Raw genomic sequence first — 14897 nt, 5'->3', positions numbered from 1 at the left:
ATGGGGAGGGCTGAAAACTTGGCAGAAGACTTCCAAAGAATGTTAAAAAAAAAAAAATAAGGGAGAGAAGGAGAGGGAGAAAGAGACAGATTGAGAGAGACAGAGAGGAAAGCAGGGCTGCCTTTTTAGGAACCGTCGGATTTTTAGACTTCTTTTTTCATTAAAAAATGATGGCTAGCTGAGGTGAAAATTAGAAGCCCTAGACTATAAATACAGCCTAACAAGTTTAGATGCAAGTTTTTCCTACCAATACAGAAGCTGGCATAAGAGGTTTTCACATGTCTCTTTCTGGTGGACTTAAACAATGCTCAGAATAAGTCTTATGTGTCAGGACAATCTGTGGGAGCCCTTCCTGAAATGGGGAGGTGAGGAATTACACAACCTTTCATGGTCTTTGCTTGTTCTCTCTCTCTCGGAACAGTTAGTTCTCAGCATTCGATGTAACACACTGCCTCCAGAGCACTGAAATGAGAGGAGACACTTCTGTCTCTTGAAAAGTTTTATTTGGTTTCTATATTCAGCCATAAACACACATGCCTCTTAAGACTATAAAAGTCTTCTCTAAACAATTACCTTTTTATCAAAAAACAAAGCAAAACAAAAAAACCAAAACCCCAGCTTGGAGCAGCACTTGCAACCTATTATTTCAATCAATTGTGCAAAGAAAGTTAAAGTCACATTATGTATAGCTACCTCTACACATGTTATTGATATGAATATACAGAATGTACTTGGCTTGGTACAGAGTTTTAGAACATCCATAAGACTTTGAATTCAGTTGTACATGAAATATAAGATGATATCACCCTCACTCATATTTTCCAGAAGAGGTAGGACAGAAAAACCTCTTCTAGGCATTCCCATCACCCTCAATGCTCTTCACTTTAGGAGAAAACAAGTACCTGCTTTGGGTCCATTCAGCAACTGCTTCCTCATTCTCTGCCTAGGACTCAGAGTCCCATGAAAGTAAAACAAACTGAGAGACACAATTAGAGCGAGGAAGCCTCTTTTGGTCCTGTCACCAGAGTCAGAACAGGTCCTTCCTAGTCTTTTTCTCTGGTCAGGTCCCAGAGGGCTTCATTTTAGACCAAGTCACTATTGATGCTCTTGGTTTCACCATCATACACATTCAGCAGCCTTCAATCATTGAGTAAATACAGAAATTTAAACCTTCCTCTTTGGGGTGAGTGATGTAAACCTCCATCTCCAGTATCCTCAGATGTTTACTGATACTAGTTGTGGTCCTCCAACTAGGTACAGTTAAAATTTGAATTGCTGAGAACACTGACTAAAGAGAGTCCCTTTCCAAGACGTGAAGCACTCCTCCTCCTCATGACAGGCTCCTGCCCCTGTCCTGCTAGGCCAGGGCATGGTCAAATTGCCCTTTCTCTAGGCCTTCCAGTCCGTCAGCCCAGGTTGAGGTTGGCATGCTCCGATATGGATCCAGAAGAATCCTGAAGCACCTGACAATAAGGATGCCCAAGAAAATAAACAACAAAATCACAAAAACGAACGTGGTTTTCTGCTCCAGAGACATGCTAGCATCCGATGACACATTCCCAAGGGGCACCAGGGGTGAAGGGACGGGCTGGCCTCCATCCATCGTCCAGGGAAGCTGGAACACACAGTCCCTTCTTTTCCATCATCAGCCTGTTGAGCTCATGGTGGCTGTACCTTGAAGAGGCTGCAGGGAGAAGAAAAAAAAAAAAAAAAAAGGGAAGGAAAAGAAATAAACACCAAAGGGAACCTCATTTTCCAGGCTCACCATCATATTGTTCAGAGAAAAGAAGGAATCTCTAAATGTTTTCACCAGGGGTGCCTAACTCTATCTAATTATGGGAAAGAATAGGTTACTCTTGCATGAAATTACCAGACTGTCCTCAGAGCAGCCACCTGGGGCCAGGAGGGATGGGCAGGGAAGGCAACCAGAGTAGGGAAGATGAGAAATGTGCAAGGTAACGTTGACCTCAGGGTGTGCTGCCAACTTGACATCCAAACCCAGCCTCCCTGCCAAGTCTCTTCCAGCGTCCCTCCAATAATAGTACTCTCACATCATTCTAATAATGATACCATTGACTGAGCCCCAGCTATGTGTAAACACAAGACAGCCACTCGACTACAAGCTCCATCAAAGCAGGGACCTCTGCAGCCCCAGGGCGAGGAAACAGGCTGGAAAAGGTGCTCACTATAGAAACTGCCTCAGGGAGCATTGGGTTCTGGGCTCTGGGCTCCAGGCTGCTTAATGAGCTTGGGACCTTAAAGAGGTCAGTACGCTGGGCAGATGGAAGTAGAAATGTCTGCATGTGTCACGGTGCTTATCCTGAAGATGGATGACTGTGAAAAGCCTTTGGAAAGTATACAACAATGAAAAACACAGTGTTGCTTCATTGAAGACATGACCAAGGGAGCTATGATGCTACTCCTTTGCTTTCTCCTGTCTGGGCCAAGGGAGAAGGAAGATGTGTCAGACTCCCAAACCATCAAACTCCTGCTGCGTTTTCTCTGCTCTTCAAAAAACCAAAAGCTGGTTCAATACTTGACCCTGGGAAGGACCTTGAGGATGGAGCTGGGGGAAAGTAATGGAGTGCATTTTTAAAAGCCTTACAGCAGCTTCCTGCTGTTTGGTTAAGACCATGTGGTGAGAGGAAGAGAAGGAAAAAGATGTTATCACTATTTCCCTTTTGCTAGTAGGAAAATTACAGTCTATGGATATTATTATTTTAAGGGAAAAAAGTATACCCAAGGCAGGATGTTTAAATTTTTAAAATTTAAAGGTAAATTGAAGTATACACAAAGGCCATTGAAAGCTTTGTGTCTTGAATTAAATTAATATCAATCAAATTTTATAAAGTACCTATGTTAGACTTTATCAAAAAATATATGACATATTTATGAATCTGTCTATAAGAAAAATTAAAGAGTCATCTATGGAAATGAACATGTTGGAAAGAAGTTATGCTCAATGAAAATAAGCAACCAAATAAAAACAGAAATTATGACCTGAAGGACTAACACAGAATTTCTTCAGTTAGCTTATAATCATTGCCTTGAAGTATAGCATTAATGGCTGTAATAATCTCTATGGATGGGCTTTTCAAGGTTTATAAAATCACAGTTTTAAAAAAAAAAAAACTTAGGGAAGTACAACACAATATCTGGGAGGAAAGAGTTACCAGTTTGGAGGAAAGTGTATTTTGCAGCTCTATGACTAAATTTTTTAAAGGCTGGAAAGATTGAAGTAGATTCATTGATGGTTTATTTTAATTTTAAAGAAAGATTTGGCTAAAACTTGTATTTTTACAAAAAAATCTGCTGAGGAATATGGAGGATATTCATGGATTGGGTTTGGTTTTGGTTTGCTTGATTTTAAGTACCCTCCCAGTCTTGGGTACTAATTCTTGATGGGTGACGGGAGAGGGGCAGGAAAGGGTGCCCACATCTTCCAAGGCATCTTCCCAGTGCTTCTACCTAGGGACCTCCATCTCACCCCAAACACCCAAGCTGGACATCATCACACCAAATACAAAATTCTCCAAGGTCTGAGTCCAAAGAAAGCCATATGGAGCTAGAGGAATGGATGTTAAGCTGTGCTGCTGTGCTCCCTCTTGTCTCTTCTTGGCCTACTGATGTTCCCTCACCTGGACCCTTGCCCTCCCACTGGTGTACTAGAATCCCATTCTATGTCCATTTCCCCTCTACTCAGATGAAGCCAGAGCCCTTTTCTTTGTCTATTCGCAACATAGCTGAGACAGCCATGCATTTTCAGGAAGTTATTTATGAAAACACAACATAATCCAAGAAGGAAATAGAAGAAAAATGAGGACCATTGATAGTGTACATTTACAACATAATGATACCTCAATCTGTAAAGTTCAATGAAAACGGTGAAAAACTGGATTGAGAACCTTTTGAGCTCGGGTTAATGATTCTTTAGCCACAAGCTAGCTGACTAGTATAGACATAGCTGTTGGGTTCCTCCCTTCCTACTTTTGGTCTTCACAGGATAAGCGGCGTCATGACACGCTGGACCCATCTTCCCCAGCCTTATCCTTTGTATAGACAAAGTAACAAATCCTTTACTCCCAGCTCCACATTTTACAATTTCGAGGCTTACCCCATAACTCAGGTTTTAGAACTGGTACATCATGCATTTGGGGGCTGCACTGATGGGCAACCATTCTAAGAAGCCCTGGTAAATAACCTAGTCATCCTGTTTCAGATTATCAGCCACAACTCCCTATAAGTGAGTCTGGGGCTTCGCTTCTTTAGAGGAAAGCCAGCTATTAGCATGATTAAAAACTCAGTTTTAATTTGCAGTTTTACCACCCTGTGCTGATTAAAAGGTAGATGCAAGGATATGGTTAACCCTCTTTGCAGCCTGATCACATGTTTTGAGAAGCCTGCTGAAATGCAAATGTATATTCTTATCCTCTGACCCTTTTGTCAACATCCCCTTTTAGATATACCAAATTGATGAGAAAATAGCGATGAAAACTTTTTGAGGGCTCTGCAAATCTTCATAAATTATAAGCCTTTCCCCTCCCACCATACTGTGGTGCCCAACTTCCTATTAAAATACCATCATTTGATCAAACCATCAAGGTCTCTATGAACTTGCAGGATTTTACCAAGGAAAGTGATGCATGAACACAGTAGGAATTTGTCTTTGAATACTGTTCCTATTTGAAGGAGGGAGAAATGTGGTAGATAGAAAGGGAATTGAAGGAAGATGTTGCTGGGAGTAAGGGGCTGCTAGAGAGGAGTGGTGGGAAGCAGACATGGTCTGCAGCTGGTCCAGCAGGAGAGCCCTGGGAAAAGATGAGGGAGAGTGGGTAGGGAGGAGAAGAGCAGGAGATAGTTATAAAGGGCGATGGGGAGCCAGATCCAGAAAGAAATGCCAACTATTTTCCAATTTTGCCCAGTACTGATTGAAATCCCTAGAAGAGCCTGCTTGATTTGAAATCTGCAATCAGCTAATCAATAATTTACAAAGTGGGAAAGCTCAACAGCATGTTTAAGTTAAAGGAAGCATCAGTATAATAACATGCAGAAAACGAAATCACTTGGCCATCATGGTACAAAAATATTCAAAGACATCTACATTTTTGAAATGTTCCTTTTTTGGTGGAAATGATTCTTAGAAAATGTACACAATTGGTTTTAGCTCAATAGTAAAGTGTTTCTTTTAGATGAATAGCAGAATCTGGGCAAGTAAATTATTTCAAAAGATTATGACACAGCCATCACAAATGCTAGTAACAGCACAAGGCAGTTATTTTAAGTGTAGGAAGGACCACAGGTACTCAGGGCAATATTTAATCCTGACGTGTTTCCCTCATCATGCAGCACACCTGTCTCTCCTTTGCTGGGTCTGTTTGTGCCCAGGAAATAGTCTAATTTTAATATGGACCAAGGAAACCTTAATGAAAAGAAGCCATTTCAAAAGTCATATAAAACATTCCTTTTCTCTAACCAAGCTCCCCAGACTCTGGTATTCACAAAGTGTAACAGCCTGAATTACTAATTAAGCTCCATGCAAGCAGCCCGTCCCAGCCGGAGCCACTCTCACTATTGGCCAATAACTATGTTGAAGTTATTGGCAAAGAAGCCCTCTCTTTCTTTCCCCCTACTTCCTCCACACTGCGTCAAGATTTATCTTGCTAAGCTCATATCCTAACCACTCCTCCCCCCAGAAAACCTGTCTGCTCTAATGTTCAAGACCCTAACCCACCCATTAACCCCCTTATGGCCCCAATACCCCTATTTTCTGGACCACAAATTAGGTCATACTCTGACAAAGGAATTTTTCTAAGGTATTCATATATTTTTAAAACACGTCTTAAAAAGGAACCAAGATCAAATCACATTCGGCTTTGAATAAAGTGACAAGAACAAAGGTACACGTAATTGATCTGTCGACCCCAGACCTCCTGTCTATTCTGCAGCTCCTGACACCTGCAGTTCCAGATCACCCCAGGTTTCCCACCTCTGAGCCTCTGGTCATGATGCTCTGTGCCGGATGCTCGCCTCCTTGCCCTATTCCCACCGGTGGAGTTCTCTCTGTCCCTCACCAAATCCCGCCTCCTCGGTGGGCCTTGGTCTCTCCCTTCACCAAAGGCATGGGTGCTTCCTGCTGTGTCTCCAGCACTTCACCTGCATGCATCCTGCAGCAGCGCTATCACAGGACGAGTCCCCACGGTGTCTGTCACCTCCCCCTTGTTTAACAACAAGCTCCTTGAGGAATTTTCTGCTGCGCGAGGATCATTGCCTCTCTAAACAGAGGTTGAAGCAAATCTTTGGCCCCTTAGAGTCCAGGGAACTAAATTCAAACTTGGAGATGCCAGCTGATTGAGCAAGGGGTGAAAAAAACACATCATCCCCCTGAACTGGGATGTCAGATCATTGGGTTTGAAGCAAATCGTGTTTCAAAAGAATCACAAATAATCTGAGTCACGGTGGCACTTTAAAAGTCACAGATCTCATGATTTAAAAAGCAGTTATTGGGCTTTTTAGATTTTCCTTGGCCTCAGGGCTGTGGGGTAAGGTCCGAAATACAGAAATCAGCTGGAATCGAGCACTCTTCCTTCTGTGTCAGGGATCAATCCTTTCTCACCTAAATTGCTTTTTTTTTGGTAGGGAAAAGCCATCATTTAAAATACCCTGAATCCTATTGTCTTACATGGAAACTCTCAATGTCAACACACATCCTTCTCAAGCTTGGGCCCTTTGGACATTCATCGCATTAGCATCTCATTATACAGTTTCACGGAGGGGAAAAATATTTTATCTGAAGAAAATGTATCTTAAAAAACAATGACATGTTTCTTTTCTTATTTTTCAAGTGACAGCAACAGAGTGAGTTCAGCGCATTTGGCTCCTTGTTCTGTGGAGCCACATGCAGGCATTCCGCCACCTCACTTTTGTGGTTGTTGACTCAAGCGCCTGCCCTCCTGAAATGAGTTGCAATAACAGCTGCAGTCAATGTAGTACGTGTGTAGTCCTGCCTGGCACATAGTGAACCTTTAAAAAATAGGTGATGATGGATGAGTGTTTTTATCTCACGTTTGTGTGAAACGAGGTTTATTTCTAGTTTCCCAGGAAGAAATGGCAACAGTAAGGAAACCAGTCCAGACCATAAAACTCTGAAGAGTAGCATCTCACAAAGGATGCTGGATCGAAGATTCTCCCTGTCATGTTGGCATGAGTAGAAAGTCACCATTCTCACCATCCCTCAGTGGCTCATGATATTCAGGGTGCAGTGAAGCAAGGCTGTCTGTATTTTAAGTATTCCAAAACCACAGAGTTGCTGTACCTCATTTTTAAAACTTTGAGGCCAAAAACCTTGCTATGAGACTGGACACGTGTTCCAAAAGTAGATGTAGGAACAGTTCATCCATTGAGCAAGAACACTCCCAGGCTTGTCCTGTTTACACTCACGCGTGACAGACCGGACACTTTGTTCCGCAAAGACATCCTGTGTAACTTGTTTATATTTATCTGGCAGCCTAGTGAGACCCATCTGCAGACTGTAACAGGAAAGGAATTGGCTAGGTAGGCAGGACTGAATTTGCAACCACTGGCAGGGACAAACTCGCTCAAAAGGTGGCATTAACCTGCAACAGTGCTAAAGTCGAAATGTTAGCATGATTTTCAGTGATACATATCCTGAGACTGAGTCAGAATAAAATCACTCTCAACTTTTTGAGCTAAGGGAAGCCTCAGCTGTACTGCTGTCTGTAGAGCTGGTGTCTCTGGAGGGACCCCTGCATCCCGCCCCCGGACCCCAGCCATGTCAAGGTCCTAGTCAACCCTATTATACAGCTGCCCCCACGACGGTAAGCCCTCCACGAAAGCCTCCTCATAGTCTAAGTCATCAAATCACTACCTAAGCAAAAGTCAGTCACATGAATTTTGTGGAAATTCTCTCTATGAAATGAGAACAGTCCAGTGAACAGGAACTTGCACTCCAGGACATCCACGCAAAAATGCAAAACGTTTCCTATAAATTCAAAGAATTCATGGCCCTCTTGGTGGCCAGCCAAGAACTTCAGGTAAAGATTTCCTGGCTCTTTCTAGGTACTTCCTGCATTTTAACCTCCCCCCCCGCCCCATTTTTTTTTCTGGCTCACATAATACGTGGCAACTTCCATATTCTTCTTTTCCAAACACAGTCCTCCTGTTCCAATACAATAGCCCTGATGCATCAGAATTCACAGGATGGTTACGAGTAAATATTATTTTATATTCTCCAAAAATAGATGCAAGGCTAGTAGCAAGCCCATAAACAAGGATTTTAGAGACAAGCAAATGTGGCCAGCTACAAATGTCAACAGGCAGTTTCGGAACCGGTGCAGCCTCTGCTGCTGCACTGGGAGTTCTGTTTTCTCTGACCATCCCTGCAAAGTCAGCCTGCAGACACATCTGCTTAGGTTTAGGAGTGGACCCTGTGGTACCCGGTACTTGTCACCGTGCTTGTCAGCTCTGGGTCAGCAAGAGACCTTTGTCTTCAGCCTGAGCCTTAACCTCAGCTTGACTTCCCCCTAACATCTGCTTAGAGAGTTTTAAAGGGACTGCAGGGCTAGGCTGCAGCCTGGCCAAGAGCGTCAGAAAAACACTGTGCAAGTGCCAGTCTGTAAATGGGAGTATCAAAAGGCACCACTAGCAAACTGGAACTTTTAACTTCAAACAGTAAACCTCACTGTTCTACTCTATTTTCGTTTCCCTTTCCTTGTGTGTTTCCTAGTGAAAAAGGGTGCTTGCTGAGAGCTCAAAGGGCTAGGGCTCCACACTGCTCATCTCCAGGGATGGGCAGCACTGTCATTATGAGTTGTTGGGTTGTGAGCCTTTATAAACAAATTAAAACATCCCTGTTACCTTTTGGAAGGTTGGATGTTTTAAGTGAACGGGGAAAAAATAATGTAGTGGGCAATAGCTTTTAGGCAAAACTTACTGCAGCTTAGCAAAGAAAAACAGCCTCTCTTACTGCTCCCTTACCCAGTGGCAGCAGCCTTATAAACTTAAGCATGCTTTACAATTAAGCATTTTTCCATTGTACCCCCCTGGCATTAACTTTGCCTAGCAATTGTTTAATTAGACTTTATCTGACAGCTAGATCTAAATTCAGATCTTGGATCCAAATGTCATCCATGCGATTCTGGCTCATGCATAAATTGTAAAGTTCGAGAAAAGCATATAATTAGCCCATCACAGAAACAGATTTTGGACAAATACCTGGATCTGGTTGAACAAACACTTGATCCATTTCCTGGTGGAACAGTTACAGGTAGTTACGAGCCTCTTTCGTTTCCATTCTTCCCGACCAGGCTTGTGCTAAAGCTGTAGACAGTGGTAGCTGCAAGCAGCTGATGGCACACCCCAGATCCGAAGCTGTTGTTTCAGGCTTAGAAACTTCCCATTAAAAGCCCCGAGTTAAAGGAGCATCGTCTTTCTGTGTGAGGCATCCTTAGCGGCCAGTACAGCTGCTTCTCTGAGACGAGCCATGATTTCAGTTCTGCCTCAGCAACTCTTCAGAGGCTTCTGCTTCAGTGAGTAGAGGCAGTATCCTAGCAGTGTGTCTGAAATCATCTTCAAGAAAACATTAACATTCAAAAGGAGTGTGGGTGAACACATCCCAGGGCATTCCCACACCTTTTCAAAATCAAAGCCATAAATCTACCGGGGGTCTGCTTTTCTCTATTGAGTATTGACACTAGTCCTCTTTGGGGATGTCACTTAGCCCCTTGCAGCAACCAGCCTCCGTATTGATTACGCTTTATGACCTTCAGGCCAACTTAATTAATGGGAAGGCGTCTAGGGTAGGGCATCAATTTCACATTTGGGAGATGAAGCAAAGACTCCTTTTCCTAAAGAAAACAAAATTGACCTTTCAGAAAAGCAGCAATTACGGGAGGCAATGGGGAAGGAACAATTAAAAAAGAATAACATCCTATTTTCACCATCTGTTTGTAAAGTTACGAGGCTGTGGGTTGGCAGGTCCATGGTCTCCTTTGGCTGGCCTGCGTAACTGTGACTTTGGCAGGCACCCTGCCCCACACAGGCCATCCGAGACCCCTCGATGAATCAAGATGGATCTTTGTTGCCAGTTGTTCTCATTCTAAAGATTCTAGTTATGGGACATAAGACTTATTTTTCTTGGCTCAAGTGCCGAAATAAGTTTGGAAAATATTTTAGGATAATATTCATCTTAAAAAAAAATGCTTCTCTGGAAATAATTCAGCATCATCCTTAAGACGAAACATCCTTGTTTTTTGGCAACGCACCACTTTCTTTGTTAAAGTGGAAGCACTCTCAGTGACAACATCCACCCACCAAATGATGGGGTGCATGATATTTAAAGCCAACCCTGCCTGTGCCTGTCATCTCTGCTGTCTCTTCAGCGCTTGCGAGAAGTTGGCCAGTACCCAGTAGCTCTAGGGACTAGAACGGGGCTCGTTTTCGGAGAGGAAAACCCCCATCTGCTAGCGAGAGACAGCAATCCTGGATAAGCCTCAGGCCTGAGAAAAATCAAATGCTAAGTGTTAGAATCTCATGTCAGAGTCAAATGCTTGCCATTAGAACCTAACCTCACAAGAACACCAAGATTGCTTTCCCAGATGTCTTCCAGATTTTTAGCTGAATTTCTTTTACAATTAGTGTAACTTAATGTGTTCTCTCTCTCTCTCTCTCTCACACACACTCTCACACACACACACAGAGACAAAGAAAACAATGGGATGAATAAAACCCAGCAGAGCACTACCCTTCAGTGCTCACTGGTGTCCTTCACCCTTTTCAGCCGATGGTATTGGTGAATGGAGCACCCTGTCTCAGTACTGCCAGCAGAGTTGGGTTCAGGGAACATTCTGACCCCTCCCTCACTTACACACTTATTGTTCCTTGTGGTAAGAAAGGACTCTAGTTAGAAATGAGCATGGGTTACTGCGGGCGCTCCCCCAGCCTGGAGGCCCCTCGGATATTGTTTTAGCCTGTAGCCCTGCAGAGGTGGCAGGGAACACGAGGGGCTGTTCCCTAGCTACTCCACAGGCTGAGGCCATCCCAGGGAGATGAGGGCCTGGCCTATTTTTAAAACTCCCCAGAGCAGTAGATTCCAACCCCTGCCCCCACCCCCCACCCCCCCGCACGCCCGGAGACAACTTCTGTTTAAACTGACTCCTCCATTGCTTACTTTGTGTAAATGAGTTGGCATGTTTCTTTTATTCCATCCTTGCTGCAGTCATTAACCACTGTGTTAGAATGCGCTTCCCCCCAGGAATCCGAACTAGGTGAAGACAAGAACATTTGATGAAGATCTGCTGCTGCAAAGACCCTCCAGCCAAGTTTGGATATTGCTTTTATAAGATAATTATAATTGGAATGGCTCGTCTCCCTCACACTTACATTATGTCAATTATCCTGAATTCTGAAACAATGAATGAGGCTTTGTGTAGTTTATGTCTTTGACCATTTCATAGTAGGTCCTGTTTCTGTAGTCTTTAATCATCTTTACAGCTCTTCTCTGAATTCCTTCCTAAATTTCTGCTTTCTGGTCCAGCTTTAAACAAGGAGCATAGAAGGCTACACAGAGCTCTTTCATGTTTCAAACACGAAATGGTGATGAAATTGGATGATTTCATAGATCATATATGCTATATTCTCTGATCCAGTAGGACCCCAGGATTATTCCTGGGTGTTAATTCAGTCTTTCTTTTTACCACATAACACCATGAATTAGTATTGTTAGAAATCTATTTTAAGAACTTTTCCTACACTCTCATTTTGTCTCACATTTAATGTTCTTTAGGTTACAGTTCTTTCCTAAATGTCCTATACTGAATTTTCCTACCTCCCCAAAAAAAATTGACAATGAATATAAAAACATTTCAGGAGCCATCAAGCTTTATACCAACACAAGACTGTGCTGTTATTATTATTGTTTATTTCTGACTCTACCTAATTCTCAAAATAACATTGAATTGATTCTTGGTACAGTCTTCAAAATATAAACATGATCTTTTCCTTTTCATCACTGGATTCTTGGTAAAAAGTCTTCTTCTTCCCCTTCTTTTGTATACATTTTTCTTTGATGTCATTTAAGAAATGTTCATTAAGTTCATTCATTATGGGTCGATATGGTCTGTATTCAGTGTTGCAAAGAAGAAAACTGGGGGTGCTTGCACCCAGCTTGAGTTTGCCCAGGTTGTGCACTGCACAATTCTAGGAGGGCCCAGAGGAGCTCACCTCCCACAGTGATTGCTAAGCTTCTTGACAGATGAGCCCACCTCTCCTCTCTTCTACTTCTTTACTTCCCCTTCTCTTCCCACCCAGCAAATATCTGACTTGTGTCTCTGCCTCTCTACAGGACCTGATTTCACAAGGTCATCTATGGCTTCTAATTATCTCAAGCAAAAAATCCCCCAAAACCAAAGCAAAAGACAAGCAAAACCTTTAGCATTAATCTTCCGTGTTCTTTGTGGTGACATTGGACCTGGCTGGGCACCCTCCAAGAGAGTCCAGATAAAAGGATACACCAAGTAAGGTATATAGAGTGGCAGGAACTAAGATCTCAGTCTTTAGTGCCCCTCTCCTTTGATGCCTTCTACTTTCAGAGGCTTTCTATTGCTTTCCAAGCTAAAGCCATGTGTAACTCAGGCACCTACCAACAGATGGGAAATTGAGGATGTAAAAACAGACAGGCTAAGATATACGTTAATGGCTCCACCACTTACAAGTCACTAAAAAGGAGTTGGAAGTCAGTTTATATGTGTCATTTTTATTCTTATGTCTTCTTAGTTTAAAAAAATATCCATATATCATGTAATATGAAGTTATAAAACATCAAGATTACCTCTCTTTCTAATATCCTTCAGACTTGCCAGGTCCATGTATAAGTTTATTTATCCACTAGGCCATCTTCACAGGTCAGTGAACATTCAAAGCACATGAGAATAGTCAGAAAGGTTTAATCATATTCACAACAAGCCTATAAATTAGGATCTATATTCAAGCATTATTAAAAGCAAGCAGGTTAAAGTCCAACTGCAAATTGGCAGCCTCCTGGCTTAATCTTTTCTTGAATTCATTTCTGCACACATCACATCTGTGGTATGTTGAATGCTCAATTAGTAGCCGATGAATCTGGAACAGAGGAGTATTTGAAATGAAAATGAGGGACAAACAATGTACAACTCGGTGGAATTATATTTGAAAGAGAGAAAATACTAATATTTTCTCATACTTGTCAAGATTATAGATTGCCCTAAAAATGATCAAGTTTGTTTATTCCTTTTTAAGTCAAAAATAATACGGCATAAATAAAGAAGTACATCATACTCATGATAACACTTATGTCCTACCCTAAAAAGAAACTTTGTAAGATACTCATATTAGTACTATTTAGAGACAATATTTGCAAAATTTCAGTTATTCTCATTACAACAGGAAAGTTTAAGAACATCACTATGGCTTATTAACTGTTCAAGGGAAATTCATACTGAGGAGTTAATAGCCTGGTGGGTAAATTTATTCTTTTCAGATGACTTGTACAATAATAACAATTTTCTTAATGACTTTGAAATACTTAATGCCTTTAAAATGTCATGTAAGTGCCAATTAGAGTTTTATACAAACCATCCCTCTAAATTTTTAGGCTGTCATTTTGGCACTGTTCTTTCTTTCTGTTCAACAGCTGCATTATAAAAGGGAAGCTGCAGGGACAGTTTGAAATTAAGCAGCTTAGAACATTAAGATGATTTAGAAAATGAAATAGAATGTACCTGAGAATTACTGACCTTTTAGCCTGACTTTTATACCTGACAAAATTCTGGAACTAAAAATCTTGCCACTGAAAAAATCAACTTGAAATACCCAGAGGAGAATAAAAAAAAAAAAAAATGTGCCAAGTAGTTTAAAATTCTTCTTGAAAAATTATGAAAAACCAGGCTCAATTTCTTTTTCTTTTTTTTTTTTTTTTTGGTCTTTTTAGGGCTGCACCCACGGCATATGGAGGTTCCCACACTGGGGGTCTAATCAGAGCTGTTGCTGCTGGCCTACCCCACAGCCACAGCAATGCAGGATCCGAGCAGCATCTGCAACCTACACCACAGCTCACGGCAACACCAGATCCTTAAGCAGGGCCAGGGGTCGAACCCACAACCTCACGGTTCCTAGTCGGATTTGTTTCCGCTGCACCTTTACGGGAACTCCTGAATTTCTGATATTTAAACTTGTAGAAATTATGGAAAGGAGGCTGAGGAAGCAGTAATAAGCAGAAGTTATGATAGGTGATCATTGAATGCAAATTTTATGCCTCAGTGTGCATTTTATAGATGATATAGTCACTGCTTGAAAAAAATTTGTTTACAAATATTTCAATGAAAGCAATCAAAAGTTCCAATCAGATAGCATATTATTTTAAACATTAAAGGTACATGTTTCTCTTTCAATTCTACATTCCAAACTTTGTAAGAGGCCCAACATCTAAATTAACACCCTGGTTTTCCCATATCATGCAGACAGCATCTATTTTATATGTGTTATCTATTTAGTCATTTAGATGGCTAAATACTATGTAATTATTTATTTCATTTATTTATGTGTATATATTTATATCCCATTGAATTTCAGAAATATATGAAGTATATTATATATCATTAGTGATAGCAGACTATTATTTTATTTTGTATTATGTTTTCAGTGGATTTCCTCATTGCTAGGAAAGCTCTTAGATATTTTCAAATTTTGAAGGATAAAATCTTTTTAGGAAGGTTGTTTGGCTGAAACACTAGATAGCATATTTAATCTAAAAAAGACCCTGTCTTTAATAAATTTTATTTTGCAGCAATTGTACATAAACAAATGCAATAGCATGCACTTCAGTATGTTCAGTGTATATTACTGCC

At 41.5% G+C, this 14897-nt stretch overlaps 1 protein-coding gene across 4 annotated transcripts; it reads right to left on the bottom strand.

The window, feature by feature from the left end:
* CTXN3 (cortexin 3) lies at positions 482-10067 on the bottom strand. Of its 4 annotated transcripts, none has more exons than XM_005661613.3 (2): positions 9232-10067; positions 482-1684 (listed from the first exon to the last, which is right to left on the bottom strand). In XM_005661613.3, the coding sequence occupies exon 2, from the start codon at positions 1601-1603 to the stop codon at positions 1358-1360; it is 246 nt and encodes an 81-aa protein (XP_005661670.1). In that variant the 5' UTR covers positions 1604-1684; positions 9232-10067; the 3' UTR covers positions 482-1357. The 4 variants fall into 4 exon arrangements, with proteins under 4 accessions (XP_005661670.1, XP_020940366.1, XP_013850529.1 ...); XM_021084707.1 differs by lacking the exon at positions 9232-10067 and adding an exon at positions 5987-6950; XM_013995075.2 differs by lacking the exon at positions 9232-10067 and adding an exon at positions 1871-2826.

Source organism: Sus scrofa, chromosome 2 (assembly GCF_000003025.6).
Source record: "Sus scrofa isolate TJ Tabasco breed Duroc chromosome 2, Sscrofa11.1, whole genome shotgun sequence".
NCBI lineage: Eukaryota > Metazoa > Chordata > Mammalia > Artiodactyla > Suidae > Sus > Sus scrofa.
Note: the sequence above shows the minus strand (reverse complement) of the source record. Positions and strands in the feature narration are given on the sequence as shown.

Coding starts and splice junctions, on each gene's coding strand:
- CTXN3 (XM_005661613.3), bottom strand. CDS start 1,603: ATGGATGGAGGCCAGCCCGTCCCTTCACCCCTGGTGCCCCTTGGGAAT.